The sequence below is a fragment of the Protopterus annectens genome, chromosome 5.part0 (assembly GCF_019279795.1).
Source record: "Protopterus annectens isolate FY-2018-M chromosome 5.part0, PAN1.0, whole genome shotgun sequence".
In the NCBI taxonomy this organism is placed as follows: domain Eukaryota; kingdom Metazoa; phylum Chordata; order Ceratodontiformes; family Protopteridae; genus Protopterus; species Protopterus annectens.
In genome coordinates, this window is record NC_056735.1 from 43,869,563 (window position 1) to 43,893,221 (window position 23,659).

A 23,659-nucleotide genomic window follows, 5' to 3' on the forward strand; every position below is an offset into this window, starting at 1 on the left:
AGTCTCGATGATTTAGAGGAGGTAGACAATCGAGAAGACTTTCCTCTCGGCTCCGAGAGAGAAGGGGACCGGCTCCGAAACGGCTCCAACGCTATCGGCGCCGACTCCACCACAGCATGGACCACCATCGGCGCCGAAGGAGCTTTCTTCGGAGCCGAGGGGGAAGAGTCTGAGCTGCACACCTCCACCGGCTCCAAAGCCATTGGAACCGATGGAGGTGATTAACCTCTCGATACTCCAACCTGCGGCTCCGAAAGCAATGGAGCCGAGGCAGAAGGTATCGAGGCAGACCCTTCGACCCTCGGCCCCGAAGTCAGTGGAGCCGAGGAAGAAGAAGTCAATTTTGGCTTTTTAGTAGACGGCTCCGACGGACTTGTCGGAGCCGACGATCTTTTCTTTTTGGAAGCAACAGGTGGATCTAAGGCTTCCTCAAAAGAAGGTTTAATAAGCCCTTTCAAAATTAGCTTGTTCTTGCGTTCTTGAAGAACTCTAGAGGAGAACGCATGACAGACGCTACAAGTCTCTTGCAGATGTTTCGGTCCCAAACAATAAACACAGACTGAATGGCTGTCTGTAATGGACATTTTATAACTGCACCGAGTGCATTTTTTAAAACCTGACTTTTGTTCCTTAGACATGATACAGGCCCCTCAACAAGTAAAATTCTATGGAAATCCTGACTCTACCACAACAAGTATAGCACTATAAACAAATTGCGCCAACTGAAAAGCGCGAGACACACTGGCACGAGTACTGATGAAAAAGTTTACCTCACAACAAACAGTAATAGAGAAAACAAGTTAAACGGCCCAAAGCCCTCTAATTTAAACGGGCTTGGCCCGAAAAACAATTAACCAAAAGTTAATTAAAGCTTGATAGCACTCAAAGGTAGGGCAAAGGCCCTCTAACTTAAACGGGCCTTGCCCGACTGAATAAAATAAATTTTTAGAAGACACTTAAGCACACAAATATAATAAGGAATAGCTGTTAAAACAGCTGTTTGGTTAATATAGACAAAAAACCCCCAGGTCAAAGACCAATAAAGGTAAAAAGAACCACTTAGCTCCAGCCAAGTCGAGACCACGTCCAGCTTGTTAAGCGGCAAACGAGATCTGGGGAAGCAGGTGTAGTGCATCCTGGGATAGGGAGTAGCCCAGCCAATGAGAGACTTCGTGCTAGTGTATTAGTTGCCGAGTCGGAGCCGATGGATCGGCTCCGAACCCATCTGTTATGAATGTAGGCGAGATAGGATCCCATTACATCCCTGTAATATCTGTCAGGCTTAACAGGAGCTGGTGGTAAGGAGTCAGGGGTTAGACTAGACTCCGAAAACACATCATCTACAATGTCTAACACAGGAGGAATGGCTAGTGGCTTGTGTTGAGAAGGAAATCCCTGAGCCTCTTTTTTGATTCAGCAAAATCTTGGCTCTCCCAGTGGAAATGCTCCCTCATGGTATGTAAGGTTTCCCCAAAAGAATAGTCCTCTGGAGGAGAGGCTGAAGGGATAGATTCTTCAGCATCAGAATCCTCATAGGGAGGAAGAGAAAATTCCTGATCAGAAGAGGAATCAGAAGAAATAGAAACCTGATATGAGGATTCATAGTCAGCCTCTTGCCTAGGCCTGTTATCAGGAGGGGGATGGGAACCCCTGATCAAGGTAATCAAGTCTTCGGCCATTTTGAGCATCTGCTTTTTGGGCATAGAGGCCTGTCCATGTGGCTCTTGAATTTGTTTGTTTTTGAAGGTGGTTTAGTCTTTGCCTTTGAAGCTGAAGTCGGTTTAATATAAATATGTTTTGGTCTGAATACACCCTCAGAAGCCGGTGCCTGCTCAGCGGCTCCGGACCCATCTGAAGGGATAGTATCCGAGGCTCCAATACCTCGAGTTTCCAGCGGCATGGCCGACTCCACGTGGGAGTCGGTAGCTGCCTGGGACTCTAAAATAGCGGGCGTTAGGGGCTGCGAAAGCGCCTCGCTGAGAACCGGCAACTGGCATAGGAGAAGCTTAGTCATCGGTTTTGGGCCTCGGTTGCTTATCTCTCTCTTTTTTCCTTGCGTTTCTTGTGAACTCCGGTAGTCGGATGGCTATCAGACGATATTTCTGGATAATTAAACTGGTGTCCAAAATAGTTTAAAGCAAAATCATACCGACGCTTAGTGCGTTGGTTAAATCTAGCACAAAACCAACAACCAGAAATGTTGTGATCAGGGCCTAGGCAAGGAATACAGTAAGAATGAAAGTCCTTATGAGGTATTTGCTTTCCACAAGAAATTAAATTATTTACTTTTTCTGAAATCGGACTGGAGCAAAAAAAAAGTTTCCCCAACGGGGTACTTAGCTTTATTGAAGACTTCGGATCTGAAATTCGAACACGAAAATCTCAGGAGTCGGCCTACCGGCACTTGCGAACTGTTTCGGGCCCCACGCTGCAAGAAAGACTGAAGAAAATGGCATCGGCTGCTTCTTTTATACCCCTGGCGACCTGACATCAGGGAAGGGCCGACAGCAACCGACGCAGGACCCAAGACTTTGGAATTCAGGCCGGCTGAGGGCAACCTGCCAGCAGGATTACCCAAATGTAATGACTGCAACAGTGAAACACGAAGAACATCAGGAGACAACTCCCTGGCTCTCTTGGAGGGGGGAGGTTGAGAACCCCTAATGAGAGATAAAAGATCAGTAGCCATTTTTACCAGCTGAGACTGGGCCAAAGGAGGGGAGGCAGACGCTTGTTTCTGTGTAGATTTGCGTCCGGAAGGCTTACTCAAAAACCAGAGGGACTCGGGAGGCCTAGCTACCGCCGTAATCTGAGTTAGGGTAGTCTGTCTGGGTCTGGTCTCATGGCGGTGAAAAGAGGCGTCAGAAGCCGATGCCTGCTTAGCGGCTCCGAACCCATCTGAGGTGGTGACAGGCAGAGGGTCTGATACAACAGGAGCCTGCGGCATGGAGGACTCAGAAATGGTCTCGGCAGAGGCCTGCGACTGAACATCTGTGGAGTGCAGGGGCTGCGAAAGTGCCTCGCTGAAAACCTGTGGGCCGACAACCATTTTACTCAGTGCGTCGTCAGCAGGTTTGACCCTAGGCCTGCAGCAGTCTTTGCGTTTCCTCGGCACATCCGAAGTCAGAAGACCAGACGACGCCATACTGACAAACCTAGGCCAGACTCGGAAATGCTTATACAAAATTTTCTCTCTACGGCGTATGGTACTAGGGTTGAATAAGGCACAGAGTTCACAGTTGGGTACGTCATGCTAAAGGCCCAAACAAGATATACAGTAAGAATGGAAGTCATGGTGCGGAATCGGTTTTCCACAGGCAAGACAGTTATTAACTTTATCTGACATTCGCTAAAGCATAAAAAGAGGGTCCACAACGGGGTACTTATCTGAAGTAGTCTTCAACTTAGCAACTGGAATCGAAAACAAAGGTAATCGTCCGACTGGCACTGGTGCTAAATCGCATCTGCTTTGGGCTCCGCGGCAAGAAAGACCGAGGAAAATGGTGCCGGCTGCCTCCCTTTATACCTGACGTCAGGTTTACAACAGACTGCAGCCGACAACGTTAACCAAATTCTTTGGTATTCAGGCCGGCTGAGGGCTACCAGGAGCTGGATAATCCATTTGTCAGGACTGCAACAGTGAAACACGAACATCGTGGAGTGAGAGTCTAGGGACATGGTTGGCGACCTATAGCAGGCTATGACCTGGCTCATCTTACCCAATGTTAGTTGTACCTGAAATATCTCTGATGCGTTCTGCTGGGCTACTAGTCTGGAGATGTGCATATCTTTTATGAATATGGAGACACCACCGTTTTTGGAGCTATGGTACATGTTTTGGGGCCAAAAGGTGTGGAATGAGTTATAGCCTGGTAGCGCAGGGGTGCTTTCTGCCGCTTTAAACCAGGTCTCCATTACAGAAAAAATGTCGATGTTCTCCATTTTGAGGAGTGCTTCGAGTGAGTGCATCTTGAGATTTACACTTCTAGCACTGAGCAGCATGACCCTCAGATTGCATTGATTTATAGATGTTAAGGTGGTTATTTGGCCTTTGGAACAACACCTAAAAAAGGCACTATAGGGGTGGTGACAGCCTTAGCCAGTACCCGGAAGCCCAGGGGTGACAGATGCAGGCCATCTCTGGCAAAGCATCGAGGTCTGTCAATGTAATCCCAAGCAGACAGGTGCTGGATCCCCTTAGAATGACACCAGAAACTTAGCCAGTTGTTGAAGTCAAGTCATTTTTTGTTTGTACTGCGGTACCATTCTGGATGATGGTAGGATACTGCTCAGGGCTAGGGTCATACCTGCCTGGGCCACATAATCAGAGAGCTCCACCGTGTCCCTTTTTATGTAGTCCAGGGAGGTGAGTCTCAGGTCATTCACACCCACATGGACAATGACAGTCATACTTGTTGTGGAGTGACCTGAATGCGTGTGCTATGTGTCGGATTCTGGCACCTGACAGACAGCTAATACCTTCGACTTATTCAACCTAGGGTGTGGGACATCTGTGTGCCTCACTACCGAGTCACCTATGACTAGTGTATTGGGCAAGGTGTTTAGACTTAGGGGATTAGGTTGAGGGGCACACTGTGGAGGTGAGCTGCGTGTCCTGTGGTTTGTGCTGTGTTGTGGTGGTCGAGTGCATTTCTGACTTGGAGGTCGCTGCTGTTTGGGTAAATTTCTACTGACAGCCACCACGAAGGTGGGTGTGTGGTTTATGCTTTTCTGTGAGAGATGTGAAGGTGGGTGTTCTGAAGGCTGTGTGTTCAGTGTTAAAAATCCCAGCCTCAGCAAGTAAAATAACACCAGTTTCTCCACAGAAAAGTAGTTTAAAATAAGTTTTAACAACTTTTTACAACAAAAACAGAAAAGTACTGCTCCTATTTAAAAGTGAACAAAAGTCACATGACAAGTCACAAAACACTTTCCTAGCTTAAATGTAAATGTTTTCCAAAAAAAGTAAGTTTTCTGTCACAAAAAATAAAGTACAAGTCCTCCACTCCCCCTACAAAGGAAGTTATCTGCCCAGCAACAGATCTGCGTTAGCCAACCATTGAAAGCCCGCAGCACAGGAGTATTCCTGCTGGACTTGGAGCCCAAACCTGACTTAATCAGTTCAACTTAAGCAGTCTAACATTTTAAGTGTGCAGAAGGTACCCTGAAGCTTTGGAAGCTGCCCAGATGATGTGTCCTTTGCAAGACATAACCCAGGCTTAGGGTAGTACAGTAGTGCTTAATATGAATAACATATTTTGCTACATTCAAGGAAGTTACCAATATCTTCTTAACTACTGAGATTAAGCAATGCTATCACCTAAACAGGACAAATCTCTGAAGGATATACGCATGCTTGTCATTTGTCGTTTCTAGATACCTACTTTATCCTTCGGGAAAGAAAACATCAAAAAGCTGAGGCCCTATACTGGTGATATCATTTTAACTTTTTTCTTCCTTTGCTGAAAATCTTTTGCATGCAACATTTCTTGTCCCACTTGAAGGATAGTTTCTCAGATGTGTAGGAAACTAGAACTAAACATGGCTAGATACAATTTCAATTTTCACAGTCAATTATCCATTGAAAGTTACTCAATTAATTGACCTCCTCCTCCCACCGCTAGCTCAAGTTTTCTGCCTGAAAGGTTATTCTTCCAGAGGGACAAACCAAGCTACACAAGGTCTGACACACAAGGCATTCTTGTTTGAGATAAACACACATTACTAACAAGCTTACAAGATACTGCTCTTCTGGCAACCAACCAGGACTGTGCTGACTGGACCTCTTAAGGAGTTCATGTACCTCCGTGCAAAAGTCCCATCTGCTGAAATAATACATTATTCATTCACTCTCCAATAAAAAAACGTTTGAAACCTTTGAAAATACTGTGGATTGTGGTCTTGTGAAGTGGAACTAAAAATAAACAGCTAAATGAGGAAAATGCTTCCTAAACTGGGACATTTAGTATTCTGTAGGCAGCTGATGCAGTACTCAAGACAGAATATTTCAAATCAGGACTGTGGTGCAAACTGAGAAGACGTGTGGCACCCCAATGTGCTAGCTACCCACCAAAAGGGGGGGGGGGGGATATCAAATCCAAGCAGAAAAAAAAGGATTCAACCACAGATGATACTTCACTTGCGTCAGGCTCTCACTCTCCTGTGCTGGACAGCAAGACCAAGCAGGACATGGGGAACAAACGAGTTAACTAGGAGACATTGGGATATAAACAAATGATCTGGGTGTGGAGTGATGCTAACATTCATTCTTTATATATACAGAGATGCAAGTTAATAAGGAGTACACATTGATCAGTTCTAGCTTGAAACTTTGATAAATTCATTACAGGTGACTTTTTCCTAACCTAGCTAGAGCAGACCAGTCCCTTGTACTCTCACTGCCCGTCACGGACTTGTCTTTGCACTTCCATTGTGCCCTTCTGCATTATTATGGACAAGCATGCTGTTCTACATTAACAATCACTGGAAATTCGGTACAAAAGATCACGCCTTAACAAAATAAGCATAACGATGAAAAACATACATGCAGTTCAAATTTAGCCTTCAATGACAGAAATAAAAACTAAAGTATGATGGGAGGAAATACAAGGAAGTCAGTTAAAAACACCAATGAACTTCCAATTCCCCAAAGAATATTTTGGAGAAGCACTGCTTGCTGAAAAGCCTACTGCGGTGGTGGTGCTGCGGTAGCGTTGTCGCCTCACAGGTAAGACGCTGTCCCGTTAGATTCTCAGCGAAAGCGTCTTCTGCGTGGAAACATGCATGAAGGGGCGTACCTTCGTTGAAGGTTGTGTGTCAGGGCCGGCAACTCAGCACGTAAAAATCTACTGCCAATCATTAGCAGACCGGAGTTCCACTGTGGCGACCCCTAACCGGGAAAAAGCCAAAAGATACAACTGCTTGCTGGAAAGCCTAATGCCAAATGCAAGCAGATATGTAGTAAAGATTAGTCAAAGATGAAGATAAATAACGCAACTCCTTTTTATACTTAGCGGCTTCAGAGTACTAGGTCCCATTGTAACATCTACTCTAAGAACAGTTTCCTTCCTCGGGTGGAGCTAAAATGTGTTAAAATGACTAATCTACAAATTTCAGGTCAGTTAAGATTTACGTCACTGGTAACCTCCCCCCAAGTTATACGGACTGCTAACCCTCAGCATGTCTCCCCCCAAGTTATACGGACTGCTAACCCTCAGCATCTGACATGCACTTACAAACAGATCCCTAATGAAGTTGTGAGTTAAACCAGTACAAAAGAAAACACTTGTAATGCCCCGGAATATAGCTATAATACAAATACACACAGGAGCAGTTACAGACAAACTCACCGACAGTTTTCTTGTTGAAATACCAGAGAGAATAGTAGAGAAAGCAAAACAGCAGCATCTCACTCAGACACTTCTTTCACATAGCCAGTATGGTTTAGCGCACCAACAGTAATAACACAGCCTTAGCAAAAGTCGAGACTGACGTTTTCCTTGGGATAAATATAGGAACATCACACAGCTGCTCTTTTTTGTTTTAATTTCATATAGAACACTGCTATCCATACTCTTCTTTCAGAAAAATTCTCAACTCGGCAATATATCTTTGCCATTTACCCGGTTCACCAATTATACACTTGAGGAAAACAAAATAAAACTGAAAAAGTACTCAACCACACAGATCGGTTAATGGTTCATTGCTTTTTAAGTGTTTGTAAATTATACACGGTAGATTTTTAGACAATGCAGTGCAGTACGAGACACCAAGGAATTCACAAAGCACTACAGTCATTTATGCCATTCCTGAAGCAATGGCTATTTAACAATACACCCCTGTTGGACACTTAAAAGGCAGTCCTACTTGATGGTGAAACTATCTGATCTCTCCATGAATCATTATCTTACAAATCATTCAAACAAGAGATTTGGGTCTGGAACTCAGCATCATATTTACACTGACAGCAGTGTAAGCATAAAACAAGTTTTATTTTTGCGCTTTGCTCCGACACCCTGAAAGCTAAGGCTGCTGCACCTTATGATAACCGTCAAAAGCCTATTGAAGTGTTTGCCACATTAGCTGACAACAGTATCCCACACTGTAATCAAGTTAACAGCACACACTTAGTAAAGGATGTGTCTAATTAGAAAATTACTCTGAATAAAGGGTTTCAGTAATCATCAAGATGCATAAAACCAGGTCTGCCACAGAAAATGAAAGTCTATTAAACTTCTGAACTAAACGCTAAGCAACGTATTCTCCCTTCCATTGATTTCCTCTGACCATACATGTCCTACCAGCTTTCTGTGCGGAGTCTGCATGTCCTCCCTGTATTTACGTAGGTTTCCTCCAGGTGCTCTAGTTTCCTCCCACACACCAAAGATGTACAGTAGGTGGACTGTACACTTTAAATTAGCCATAGGTGCGTGTGTGCATGAGAGTGTATGGTGTGGGAGAACTACTGCGGCAGGGCTAGCCACCCGGCGGTGTAAACATTGGCTCTAAGCGATTGTCACTGTTGAAGTAACACCCCGACCCCATGTGCAAAAATGGGAAAAAAGGGTTGCGGATGGATAAACCTTGTCTACATAAAGAGCTCATTACTTCACTAAATGTTAAATCTTTAAAAGTTTGGAGCTGTGCTCCCTCTATCATCAGCCCTAAAATACCTCACAACTAGTTAAGTTTCCCACTTATTTTTCATACTTTCCTTTTCATAATGCTATGATGCTCTCCTCCCTCTTAAACGGTCTTCTTCCTCATATAATCATTTCCTTTATTAACTCTCCACTGCTAGCTTCTCACACCCTCCAGTTTTCATCTTGGTTACTCTTCCTCCTACTCCAAATCTCCTCCACACGCTCTTCTCACAGAAGCTTCCACTTCTGTTTCTTTGAACTGCGATTTTTTTTTTTGGTCCCCCTTGCTTCATCCGTTGCTTCAGCCATATGACACTCAGTGCCCCGCATCCATAACAGGGTCTACCACCCTTCTACACATCAAACATTTTCCATATGAGCTGGGGCTCACACACAGCCTAAGGTCGTCCTGGGGGGGTCTGACCATCAAATCATCTGCTGGGGGATTTGTCATTCATGCCTTAAACCACTTTCCTCCTCCCCTGCAGTCTCTTGTTTATGTACAGAGGGTGGGCATGCAATGAAGACAATGCTGACATACTACTACACCTTCACAGCAGCTCAATGTCCCCACCCTAACTGGTTTTAGGACTACTCCCCCCTTCATTCACAAGTCCCCAGCCTCTACCAGGGATCATGCGGGGAATGCCCTCGAGAGTGTGTGGATGGGTCTTTTTCTTTGAACATGAAATTTATTCATGAGCTTTCGGTTTTCTGATTTATCACACAGCTAAATGTGCTGAGCATGGAATACAGTTTCTTCTTTCCCTGCACTCTGTCTCTACAATAAATAAAACAACAAGCCATCTTAAGAGGTATAAACAGTGTACAGAATGGCTTCTCCATGGCTACTTACCACAGGCCCCTTTAGCTCACCCTCTTCTTCTTGCACAGAGAAAGTACCTGGTTTGTTAAAAATAACCGCGGAAAAGATAGGTCTTCCTTCAAACTCTGAAAAAAGAATTATAAATACAGCAACCTTATGATTGGTATCACAACCTTATGATTGGTGTCAAACAGCACTAAATATAAACATATATGCAGCCCTTTGGGTTCTGTGTAGAATAACATAAAAAAAAAAACACATTGGCAAAATGCAGAGATTACCTGCCATTACATTACTCTCTTGCAAACAGAACTTAATACCGTACACAACTAAAATACAGCTGACAGGAAAACTGTGCTGTTAAGAATCAGGCTGTTACACACTATACTGCCAAAAGTTCAGTTTTTCAAATCATCAATTTAATGAAATGTGACAAATCATATATAATAATCAAAAAGCACTGAAAAAGAAACAAGTAAAAATAACATATATAAAAATGTTTAAAATTTGCTGTGAAGAAAAAAAAAGTTCATGTCCGCAAAAGGACATGTTTTTCTGCGAAAACTTTTTAAACTGCTTTTGACCATCGCTTACATCTCTCAAACCTAAACACAAATATTAAAAGCCAACAGTCATTAGACATATTCTATCCACTGTGTATCAGTGGGTAAAATATAGAACACTTTCGACACTTTTCTAAGTCTAAAAATAAAACATGTTTACAACTAAATTGATTAATATATATTTGAACATGAATAATTCCAAACAGAGAACTATAAACCTACTAATCTGAAGCTGATTTTTTTTGTAGCATAACTAAAGACTTAAACCACTACTTCCAATTTTCGTTTGCTTAAATGCATAACTTTTAAACGTTTTCTCACTCGGCTCTCTACCTTCCTACTGCAAGTGCATAGCTACACATTAGAGAATCTATTACTTGGAATTCAAATTGTTTTACAATGATAATTCATATCCCTTGCTCATAATTTAGTTCATAATCTGAGAAATGTTGCTCGATACAGATCATGTAAATATCGACTCGGCTTACATTTTCAGAATTTTCAAAGTGTTTCTCAGTCAGCCCATGCAAATAGATTACTGTGCTGTGCAGTCAGACACAGACAAGTCCGGATTTTACTGCTGAGCACACACAAATAATGCTTTCATTTGCTAAATTGTCTGTACTTTATTTTTATTTATTTATACTCTGACAGAGTTAGTCTCATTAAGCTAGTAGCCCCTTTTCAGGGGAGACCTGAGGTGTTATTTATACTACTGGGGGAAATTTGGCCAGGGCATCAGGGAACTTTCCTACTCTTTCAATAGGTACTGTGGGATGTTTTACGTCCACCTGAGCTACACCAACTCAGGCAGATGGGGCCTCAGAGGTACTGTGGGAAGTTTTACGTCCACCTGAGCTACACCAACTCAGGCAGATGGGGCCTCAGTTTAATGTCTCGTCCGAAGGACGACACACTCAGAAGTGCAGCACCCCATCCCCCTTATGCGTGTCACAATGTAGACTGTATATGCACTTTTCTTTAATTGAAGCATTTCTCCCCAGGCCTCCACTGAAAATTAGGTTTTGGCTCAGACCACGCAGATTAACAAATGGAAATAAAAAAATCAGTCAAGAAGACCCTTAAGAGTAATCAGTACCTCTGCTTTTATGAACATACTATACACTATAGAAATACTGTCCCAGGAATTCTTTAAAGTACCTAGAACAACCCATAAACAGCCCTTCTCCCACAACTTTCCCATTTGCAAAATTAGAGACATATTACCCACAGTGAGGTAAGATGTCACTATCAGCTAATTTGCATGTCTCTGAACTGCATTTACTACCATGATGTACAGATCACTGCTAAACTGTACATCATGGTGGCAAACTGCTATGTGTGTGTGTGTGTGTGTGTGTGTGTGTGTGTGTGTGTGTGTGTGTGTGTGTGTGTATATATATATATATATATATATATATATATATATATATATATATATATGGTTCCACTTCATATCATCGAATTACCATTTCATCGAATTGCAAACCATCGAGACCAAATCGTCGAAAACTCATTTCATCGAATCTCAAATCATTGAAAACTATGAAGCAACTACAAATAACCACACCCCCCGTAAATAAATATACCAACTCCAAGGTCGCACTACAGTGGTTCCCCCACTGTAGTGCGACCTTGGAGTTGGTATATTTATTTACGGGGTGGTGTGGGAGGTGGAGCCCCCCACATGGGGGGTGCAGGGGGGCTTGCCCCCCCGCATAAACGTAGTGAAAACATTGTGTAATGTTATTTGTAGTTGCTTCATAGTTTTCAATTATTTGAGATTCGATGAAATGAGTTTGACGATTTGGTCTCAATGATTTGCAATTCGATGAAATGGTAATTCGATTATATGAAGTGGAACCATATATATATATATATATATATATATATATATATATATATATATATATATATATATATATATATATATATATACACACACATACATACACACACATATATACATATATATATATATATATATATATATATATATACACACATACATACACACACATACATACACACATACACACACATACATACACACACACACATATACACACATATTATATATATATATATATATATATATATATATACACACACATATACATATATACACACATAGATATATATATATATATATATATATATATATATATATATATATATATACATATACACACACACACACACACACACACACACACACACACATACATACACACATATATATTTATTACACATACATACATTACACACAAACACTCGCACGCACACACCACAGTCCCCATACCTGTCCCAAGCCTATCTGCTATCTCGTTTCCCCCCAACCCCTGTGATAGTTGAAATGCCACCACATCACGCACACATTGTGCCGTGTTGTCTAGTGCATCTCCTCCCAGTTGTGAAGCTGGTGCCATTATTGCACTTTAATTTAGGTTATCCCTGGTGGTCTAGTGGTTCACCACACCCTCCCATCCCTGTACTGCAATTGGTGCCAGTATGGCACTTCAATTTAAGTCATGCAGGGTGGTCTAGTGGTCCCCCAAACCCCTGATCCCCTTACTGTCTCTGGTGCCAGTACTGCACTTTAGCAGTTATTTGGGGTTTTCTAGTGGTTCCCCCCCACTCCCACTGGTACCAGTAAGGCACTTCAATTTAAGTCATCTGTAGTAGTCTAGTATTTCCACCTAGCCTGCCCCCAATCCCCATACAACTATTGGTGCTGGCACACCATTTCCGATCTCAGCAACACCTGCTGGTCTAGTGCATCACCCTATACCAAAACTGTGGTATGTGGTTGAGCACAGCCGTTTGGTATTGTTCATTTCCACAACATGATGGGGGTGACCATGCTGATCTACATGGCCCAGTGATTTCTTGAATCACTCAGCTGTGTAGATGCCTTCCAGGAGGCAGCTGCAGGTAGACAGCACATGGTTAATTAGAATATACCTCTCCCCCAGAATGCCTCACTAGCCTTCAGCATGGATGTGGGGGCATCCCTTTGCAGTGTTGCATGTCTTCATGGTGGAGGACCATGCTGCACCGTGTTAGGGTGACCATGTACAGAATTTTTCAGAAATGATGCAGCTTCCTTCCATCCCCACTGCCCACACCATACATGCATACATACATAAACAAACAAACAAAACATACTGCTATCACAAGGTAGTTAAATGCAGTATGACTTTGCACTTGTAGAATGCTCATCCAGGGAATAGGAAAATAGAATATATACCTCTGGAAGACACCACCTATAAATAGTACTGCCAAATTATATTTGATGCATTTCTGCATTGCCAGGAATCTCAAAGGCAAAACAGGCATTAAACTGTTTACAATTAGAAGGTTACTGGAAATGAAACTCAGACCCCAGCTATGAAGAAGTACTCCCCAAATGACAGATGCATGCATTTCCATGCCTAATTAACTGAACCCCCCCCCCAAAACTGCTCAGCTGTAAAGAGAAACACAAAACAGGAGTTCATACTCTGCCATAATACGTGCGTGTCTGCTGTACAACCCAAGCACTGAATGATACTACACAAATGTTCCTGAAATAAAGCTGACTTTCCTTAAAAAGTTAAACAGCAGCAGTGCTCATCTGATGGCTGCATTCAGTTACATGACTATATGGTACATGTGATAAACTAAAGCAGTGGAAAGTATACACCTAAAGTTGTTTTTTCAGGTGGATCAAACTCCAAAACAATACAGAATAATTATATAAGTACAGCTGTGTAAGTAAACTTACCATACCAACAGATGTTCAAATAATCACTGCTCCAGTGGCCTTAGTTATATGGGTTATATCTTGCAAGGATTTAAAAGCCGGACAGCTTCAAAAGCTTCAGGGCAATTTCCACTCACCCAAACTGTTAACCTGCACAAATGGAGCTGAAAAAAGAGTGGTGTCTGGGCACCAAGTCCTTCGAAGCTTGTATGTCAATGGAGAGAGGGAGGTTAGTGGCCTGAAACAAGTCAGTGCTAGGAAAATAAAAATAAAGGTCCTCGACCTGCCCAAAAAACATAATAGGGCATGCAGGCAGGGAGCAGCTAATGCAGCTGTAATCACTCAAACATCTATTGCTATGGCAAGTTTATTTGCATAATTGTCTTACGTTTATTATTGGATCACTGCTGTAGCAGCTTTAGCTATCTGGATAGACTACTATAGTTTAATGGACTGAGGGGAGGAAGGACAAGGGTCAAAAAGGCCCAGGAGAATGGCCCTAGCAAAGCCTGCTCAAGACCTGGAGAAGGAAGCTAGTGTGTAGTACTTTGCAAAGGTATGTACAGAGGGGCCAGGTTGCTGCTGTCCTTTCCAAAGTCTCACATAAAAAGTCAAGAGCCTGCAGAGTGAAACTTGACCCTTCCTGAAATCGCCTTGTGGTGGTGGGTATAACAGAAAAGTAGTAGCACGAAACAACCATTTGGAGATGTTGCCCCTCATTCTCACAAGATATGAACAGCAGATTAGAGTTCCAGAAAGTTGTAGTTCTCTCAAGATAATATCCCAATTGTCCGTAGAAATCCTGAGTACGGAGCATCCTTGTCTTCTTTAAGGAGATGGATAGCTTTTCTCCAAGTAAACTTGGATACCACATTAGGTATAAATGAAGGGTTAAGGCCTTAAGAAAACCCTAGCTTTGGGAAAAATGACAGCCTGCAACTCAGATGCTCTTCTTGCAGAAGTCAGAGCAATCTGCAAAACAGTTTTCCATGGCAAGAATTGCAAATCAGCCCAATGAGCTTACTGAAATGAAGTAAAATGTAAGTTTTCTAAAACAAATTTAAGATCCCAAGGAGGAGCCACCCATTTTCTATGGGGCTTGATATGCAACACTCCTTTCAAAATATTTTCACATGGGAATGCATTAAAAGGAGGGGATCCATGGCCAAACCTGTTGAAATGGCTGACAAGTGCACCTTCATGGAGGAGAATGAATGGCCAGAGGATAATTCACACAAATATTGCAGAACCAGACAGAGAGACACTAGCCATAGAAAAGATCCTGGTTCTTGTCATCTGCTAATGATAACTTCTTACTAGCACATTTTCTTGGCTCCTCTAATACCTGCTGGACGTCTTCATAAAAAGGGTGCCTAAAAGGTATGAAAACTTACAATCCAGGCAGTTAGCTAAAGTTGTTTCGAGTTGGGCTGTATTAAACACTCCCCGTCTTGAATGAGCAGGTCCAGTCTGTGAGGAAGCTTGTGGCAACTGTCATTCCTCCCTTCTATTGGAAATGGCGAAGATCTGTTGCCTGGGCCAGAACAGATTCACCTCAGATGACCTTTGAAAGTCGTTCTGAATCTTACAATGACCCCAGATATTAGTGGGAATAGTGAAAGCATACAGGAGGATTCCTGTCCAAGAAAAAGTAAATGCACCCATCTTCCAGGTCTTCCTCCATGGAGTAGTGGAGCAGAACTTTGTCGACTGATTGTTGCGCGAATGGAGGCAAATTGATATGAGGTTTTCCTCACAGATGGATCAATTCCTGGAAGATCCCACTTCGGTTTCCATTCATGAGGGTCTGATTTGGACCAGCTCAGCTTGTTTGCCAGAAAGTTTTGCCCTGATTGGATATAAAAGATACCTGTAGAGTGAAACTGAGCTGGAAAGCTCTATCCCAGACTACTCTGCACAAAAAGGTAAGATCTGTTTCTACCCCCCCCCCTTTGTTTAAATACCACATTACTGTGGTGTTGTCTGTAATCACTTGTAATAGTCCCACAGACCACAGATGACACAGAGTTGAGGGCATTTATGTGCAAACATCTCTTTTACGTTTGTGTGTTTTGGTCAGTCTTTTCTGTTCCAAAGACCCTGCACTTTTACTCCCAAAGACACTGCACCCAAAGCCAAAGTGGCAGTATCTGTTACAGACTGCGCTGGAGCTGGAAGTGGAAAATGGAAGACCAGGATTCAGATAAAACTGGTCTCCTCCAAAGAAGTTTCCATATCACAAACCTGAAAACAGGAATCTGGAACGTCAAAGTCGATGCTGGAACCATACTGATTTTAGGTAACACTGAATTCTTCTCAAGTGCAGTCTTGCTAGGGGAGTCATGAGAAGCATAGATGCCATGAATCCTAGTATACTTAGAAATTCCCTTTTACTGTAGAACACTCTGATCTGAGGAATCTAGCGAAACCTCGGGAAACAATCCAGTGAAAAGGAGTCAAACTAGACTTTTGGATGTTCTCCTGAAACCAGTCTTTGCAGAAGACAGATCTCTCACACAACTGAAAGATTCCTGACACTTTGAAAAAGACTCTACACAGATAAGCAAGTCATCTAAAGAAGGAAAAATGTGACTACTTTGCAGTCTGCAGTAGGCTATTACTGGAACTAGACACTACAGTCTTGGAGCTGTAAAAAAAACACAAGGTGAGAGAAATGAAAGTGTGATCCAGACACAGAAAACCTTAAGAAATGTTTGAAATTTCTTGCTATGGGAATGTGATAAGTACTTTTAAATACAGGGTCACCAAAAAAACTGAAATGGGGAAAGAGGTAGCAGGTTATGAAGAGATAACATTTGGAATTTTAGAACTGTCACAAACTCTTAAAAAGGAAAGAGCCAAGGGTGGTCTCCATAGAAACATTCTTAAATAAAACCCTTTCCCAGTCAGAGAAGGGCAGCTTTTATCACACACACCCCCCCTCCACCCCAGGTTATCAGAAGCTAAATGACAGGAAGGAATAGAAATGTCTGATTTGACAGACGAGGAGGAATCACCTGAAAAGGAGGGAGAAATTCTCACACACATCTATATCCCTGATGAACTGCTCTCAGAACCCTTTTGTCCAAGGCTTTGAGCCAAAGACTAAAATGGAGGTTCAGATTTTTGGCAAGAATTAAAGGCTTGCCAGGGTGGTAAGGGGGAGGGGATTCTGAAGGTAGTTATTCAGACTTGTTAGACTGCACTTTATTATGGGGGGCTTTTCCTTTCTTTTAGAGAGGGGGGATAGGATAGCTATGGTAATTAGATGGGTCTGTAGAGTTACCACCTTTGTGTAGGGGAATGGTGAAAAAGGATCTCCACAGGGTAGGTACAGTGGATTCCTGAATGGATCTGTTGATTAGTATAGACACTGGGAAAGCTATAGAGTCAGCAGCTGATTTGAGGAAGATAGGAGGCAATTTATCATTGTATGGGGAGCAGGGTTTGAGCTTAAACAGAAGAGATGGGATGCAAGAGGTAGGAACAGGTTGTAGGGAGAAAGGGTTGCAGTTAGGCGGGTTGGAAGGGATAGGCTGAGTAGTAGTATTTCCATTTGGTGGTAAGACGGCCGGAATACCACTGATAAAGTGTGTATTAAGTAGTGTAGCTGTTTCAAGGTTGGATGTGTTTGGGCAGGGAGAGGGGTTTAAGGGGCGGTCAGGAGAAAGAATTTCAAAGAATATTTAGTCAGATGAGACACACAAGCAATACACTTATACAAAGATGATTTTTCCTCATATTAGGGAAAGATGCCATAAATAATGTTCCTCATATTTTTGAAAAAGAGGCAAGCATTAAACTTTAACATGTGAGCGTGACAACTGAGATTATTCAGAATAAGTGTTGAAGAATATCACCCCTTCCCTACACAAAAATCTTTCAAAGGCATTCACATCCATGTCAGAGGAGGTGGGATTAGCATTAACCAGATATTTGGAAGCAGCTAGGTTTAACATGAGAAAATCACTGCTAAATCTGACCTGGGGTTTGAAAATAAACTTACAAGACCATACACTTGCTGTTAGCCAAGTTACAGGCTATGGCTATAAGAAATATATCATCTAATGCTGGAAGAAATGGGAACTAGAGAAGGTTCAGGAAATTCCAGCTACAATAAACCACTATGTTTAATGTAAGAAAAGAGTTAAATGATACCCCGCACCATGGCTTGCACCAGATATAATTAAGCTAATGTGTCAGTCGTTGTCGACTATTACCAAGGACATTACATTGATGAGGTTGACTGATTCCAATGTGCCCGGCTGTGGCTGATCAGTCCGATGCAGGCTCAGAAAGCTCTGCCACATGTCGGGCACAAGTGGTCAGTTGTGTTGGTTGGCAAACAGTTGGCTGTGGATTTACGCAGCTCACGCTTACTCTGTGCCTCTGCAGTTCTGCTCTGCTCATAGGCGGTAGCACCATTGCTGATGCAGCTTTGCCAGCTTGAGAGAGGACATCTGTGTCTGGAACTTTGTGCTGCCAGGTAATTCTCAGCAGCCTTCTTAAGCAGTTCATATGAAGGCGATTCAACTTTTTGGCATGACGCTCATACACAGTCCATGTCTCACAGGCATACAGTAGTGTGGGCAGTATGACTGCCTTGTACACCTTCAGCTTTGTGGACAGTTTGATGCCTCTCCTCTCCCACACTGACTCCTGCAATCGTCCAAATGTGGAGCTTGCCTTAGCGATGCGCATGTCTAGCTCAGTGTCAATGTTCACAAATATGGAGTGTGTGCTGCCGAGGTATGTAAACTTGTCAACAGCCTTCAGGATCTCACCTTCAGCAGTAATGGTTCTGCATACATCTTCTGTGGTACAGGCTGGTGCAAAACCTCAGTCTTCTTGGTATTAATTGTGAGGCCGAAGCTTCTGCAAGCAGTGGAAAAGCAATTCATACTCTGCTGCATCTGGGCCTCTGTGGCAGCGTTGAGTGCACAGTCACCTGCAAACAGGAAATTGCAGACAAAATCCTCTTCAACCTTGGTCTTGGCCTGAAGCCTCCGCAGGTTGAACAGCCCTGCCATCAGTCCTGTATCTGGTCTTGATGCTGGTTTCTTCGTTACAGCAGAAGCCATCTGACAGCATGGCTGAGAATATCATGCTGAACAACATGGGAGTCAGTACACAGCCTTGCTTGACTCTGCTGGTAACTGGGAAGGTATCAGAGGAGTCTCCATCATCCAGTACTCGAGCAAGCATGCCATCATGGAACTGGTGCACCATACTGATGAATTTGCCTGGGCATCCAAACTTCATGATCCACCATAGCCCGTCACGACTGACTGTGTCAAAGGCTTTTTTTCAGGTCCACGAACGTTGTGTAAGGGTCCCTGTTTTGTTCCAGGCACTTCTCCTGAAGTTGACATGCTGCAAATATGCCCACTGTCCCTCGGTCCTCTCTAAAGCCGCACTGACACTCTGGGCAGGTGTCGATCATCCATGTGTTGAATGAGGCAGTTGAGGACGGAGAGGGAGAGAGAGAGATTCTTCTGTGGTTGTCACAAGACTGCCTGTTTCCCTTTCTCTTGTAGAGATGGACGATGGAGGCCTCCTTTAGCTTCTAAGGGATAACTTCCTGTTGCCACATGGTCTGGAAGAGCTCGGTGAGCTTCTGTAACAAGACTGCTCCCCCTGTCTTGTAGATTTCGGCTGGAATGGAGTCAGAGCCTGGTGCTTTACTATTGGAGGGAAGCTTGATTGCTTCCTTAACCTCTGATTCCTTTGGAGGTTCTTCCAGGGAGGTGTTAATAGCGACTTGCGGCATGCAGTCAATGGCTAGAGGAAGGCCTATTCAGGACATTGCAAAAGTGCTCAGCCCATCTTTCCAGGATGGCGTTCTTATCAGTGAGCAGGGTAAACCCATCTGCACTGAACAGTGGTGATGTTCCAGAGGACTGTGGCCTGCAGATGGTCTTCAGGGCATCACAGAAACGCTTGGGAGTTGTTGCTATCAGCGTACTTCTGGATCTCATCTGCCTTTCTGCTGAGCCAGGAGTCTTGCATCTCTCTGAGCTTTCCTTGCACCTTGCTTTTGATGGAGTTGTAAGCTGTTTTCTTGGAAAAGTACAGTTGTGTACACTTACCATAAATGTAGATGTTAGAGTGTATTCACTGTTGCAGTCATTACATTTGGGTAATCTGCTTGCAGGTTGCCCTCAGTCAGCCTGATTAACAAAGTCTTGGGTCCTGCGTCGGTTGCTGTTACTTCTTCCATGACGTCAGGTGGTCAGGAGTATAAAACAAGCAGACAACGCCATTACATCAGTTTTTCTTGCCCTAGATGTCAGGTGCCCCCCTAATGGGAAGCAATTAAATATATAATACAATGGTATACCTCCAACAAAAAAGCAAATACACCAAAAAGCTTTTAAGCATAGTAAAGAAAGGTAGAGGTATAGCCAAAAGAAGTTAGGGGGCTGGAGGGAGGGTAACCAGAACTGCAACAGTGAATATACTCTAACATCTACATTTATGGTAAGTGTACACAACTGTACTATGTTCTTCATGTTTCACTGTTGCAGTCATTACATTTGGGTAGATTCCCAAAGCTATGGTTAGGAGGAGGAATTCAGATAGCATTAGGACCAGCTATAAGGCCTTGCAAGACTGCAGTGGCAAAGCCAGCTCTGGATTTAGAGAAAATTGGCAAATGATCATGTTTGGTGAAGGTATGTACAGAACTCCAGGTAGCAGCCTCTAGGATGTCCCTGGTAGGGATGCCTCTGAGAAAGGCTGCAGCGGTAGATGCAGCCCTAGTGGAGTGAGGTCTGATCCCCTGAGGGATAGGTTTTCCATGGTGCTTACAGCAGAAATTAATGCAATGGCCTATCCATTTAGAAATGGTTTGCTTTGAAATAGCCTTCCCCTCTGCCCCTGCAGCAAAATGCCACCAGCAGTTGTTCAGATTTCCTTTGAGGTTTAGTCCTGTCCAAGTTGAATCTTAGTTGCCTGTGCACATCTAAGGAATGCAGTAGCCGTTCCCCTTTTTTCTGTGGATTGGGAAAGAATGTTGGCCAATGAATGGATTGATTAAGAACCACACTGGATACCACCATGGGCATGAAGGATGGATTGGTTCTGAGGGAAACCCTGTCTGCATGAAAGATGATGAAAGGCTCCACTGCCATAAGGGCCTGTAATTCACATACTCTAAAAGGAAAGCTATTTTCCAAGAAAGAAATTTTAAGTCTGCAGTAGCAGCTGGCTCAAAAGGAGGTAGAGAGTTTCTCCAAAACAAAGTTAAGGTCCCAGGCTGGGGTTGGAGCTCTCCTGGGTGCTGTCAAATTTTTGGCCCCTCTGAGGAACTGCTTGAGCAGAGGATGAGAGAAGAGGGGAGGTTCTGTACTATAATGAGCTGAAATGGATGAGGCGTGAATTTTGGAGGAAAAAGACAGGCCCTTGTGAAGCATCTCAGTTAAGTATTGTAAAATCTGAGGCAAATTGGGCGTTGCTGTGCTCATCCCTTGAGCTTGGTTCCAGGCACAGAATCTTATCCATTTTTCAGCATAAGATTTTCCTAGTCCTAGGCCTCCTAGCCTCTAGAATGATATCCATCACAGGTTTACTGAGGGATGGTAAAGGAGAGGAGAGATTAGGTAATTAGCCAGGTTGCTAGGTTCAGTGTTAGAAGCTGAGGGTGCAGAATCTGGTTCTCCTGCTGAGACAGCAGGGAAGGCGTCTGAGGCAGGTGCCATGGAGATAACCGTGACACCCTGCGCAGGAGTGGGTACCAGTGTTGGCGTGGCCAGTCTGGTGCAATAAAAATCATCTTTGGTTTGTCCCGTTTTATTTTTAGTAGTACTTTGGAGAGCAGAGGCAGAGAGGGAAAGGCATAGACTGATAGGTTTTTCCAGCTGAAGGACAGAGCACTTTCCAGGCTTGTTTGTGGGGAGTTCTTGTGCAAAATTTGTCCAATCGATAGTTCTGGGGAGAGGCAAACGGGTCTATATCTGGGCTCCCCCATTTGCTTGTCAACATGTTGAAAATCCTTGGTTCCAGTTTCCACTCGTATGGGTCTATGATGTTTCTACTTAGTCCGTCTGCCAGTGTATTTAATTTTCCTGGTAGGAATTGAGATTGTAGATGCACTTGGTAGCTAAAGGCTGTGTTCCACAATGCCATGGCTAGTCTGCAGAGGGGGTAAGAATGTGTACTCCCCTGCTAGTTTATGTACCACATCACAGTGGTGTTGTCCATCTTTACCATTAATTGTCCTTGAAGAATGTGGTCCTTGAAGGCTATCAGAGCATTCTGTACAGCTAACATTTCCTTTTGATATACAGGTGCATTTGACTTGGGTTCCATTTGCCCTGAATGCACTTCCCTGCCAGATGAGCCCCCCAAGCATAGTCTGATGCGTCTGTTAGGGTTTGAGTGGCAGGGGGTGGTGTGAAAGGTAGTCCCTTGTTTTTCTGGCAAGCCTCTGCCCACCAAAGGAACTCTAGGCGTAGGCAAGGTATAATAGGAATCGTTGCCTCTAGATCCTGAGAATGTTGACACCATAGGCTTTTTAGATACCACTGTAGTTACCTCATATGCAGTCCTGCATATGGAATTAGAAGAATGCAGGAGGCCATGAACCACAAGGCTTGCAGTATGTCTTGCAGATAGCAGGGTTTGTGGCCACTTGTTTGAAGTAGGTTATCATATGAATTTGTTTCTCTGGCGTGAGGAAAGCCATCTGGGAAGTTGTATTCAAGCTTGCTCCCTGGAATATAATTTGTTGACAGGGTACCAGGTGTGATGGTGTTCCCCAGACAAGTTAGAACCCTTTGTACAAAAGCCAGAGGATTCAAAATTATGTCCTGGCTTTCCGCCTGAATTAGACAATCGTCCAGGTATGGGTATATCTGAATATTTCTTTGCCTGCAAAATGCTACAACTGGAGCCAGGCACTTTGTGAATACCATGGGCGCAGTAGATAAGCCAAAGGGCAGTACAGAGAACTGATAATGCGTGTAGCCTGCTTTGAAGTGTAGGTATCTTCTGCAAGATTCCCTGATTGGGATATGCAGGTATGCTTCTTTTAAATCTAGTGTTGCCAACCAGGCATCTTTGCCTAGTATAGGAAGCAACTCGTGAAGAGTCAGCATCTTGAATTTTGGAATCTCCAAAAATGTGTTTAGAGTAGACAGGTCCAGTATAGGACACCATGAGTTGTTTTTTCTGGGTACCAGGAAAAGTCTCGAGTAGAAACCTTGTCCCTTTTCCTCTTCTGGTACCAACTGAATAGCCCCCATGCTTAAGAGAGAAATAATTTGTTTTTGGGCCTCTGCCCACTGATTTGGGGGGTAGGTTTGGCCACCCGCTTGGTGTTTGCAACGTGTGGACGTGAAATCTGTATCCCTGGGACACAATATTTAAAACCCATTTGTCCTGGGTAATGAGTTCCCAATTCTTTGCATGAAGAGCAATCTTTCCCCCCAAAGGGGCAGCCAGTTGGTAAGTGCTTGGAAATTTTAAAAGGAAGTCATTGAGACAGCTTACCATAGGAGGGAGTCTTATTACTCCCAGATTTGGAAATGGAAGCCCCCCACTGCTTAGTCCTGTGCGTACCCTGGGACTGCAGCCTAGGAGCTCTGCTGGACCTGGATTTGGACTGAGAAGGCCTGGAAGAGGCAGGAAATGACCACTTCTTGGAAGGCCAATGCCTATTAAATCCTGGAGGTTGTACTTGTAAAAAATCTTTAACAGTTTGCATAGATTTAGCTTTTTCTTCCATATTTTTAAGAACGTCTTCCACCTTGTTAAGAACGTCTTCCACCTTGTTGCCAAACAGGCGGTCCTGGTTTAGGGGAGCATCCAATAATTTTGCTTTAACATGATCTGGTAGGGATTGCTCCTTAAGCCAAGCATGCCTTCTAAGTACAGACCCGGT

General features: G+C 43.5%; 1 protein-coding gene across 10 annotated transcripts in view; it reads right to left on the bottom strand.

The window, feature by feature from the left end:
• The window catches only part of POLR1H (RNA polymerase I subunit H), a 344,054-nt gene that overhangs the window by 252,694 nt on the left and 67,701 nt on the right, over window positions 1-23,659 (bottom strand). For all 10 annotated transcript variants that reach the window (XM_044072102.1, XM_044072103.1, XM_044072104.1 and 7 more), the window contains exon 3: window positions 9,499-9,593. In XM_044072102.1, the coding sequence (XP_043928037.1) occupies window positions 9,499-9,593 (95 nt within the window). The remainder of the gene's footprint in view (window positions 1-9,498; window positions 9,594-23,659) is intronic.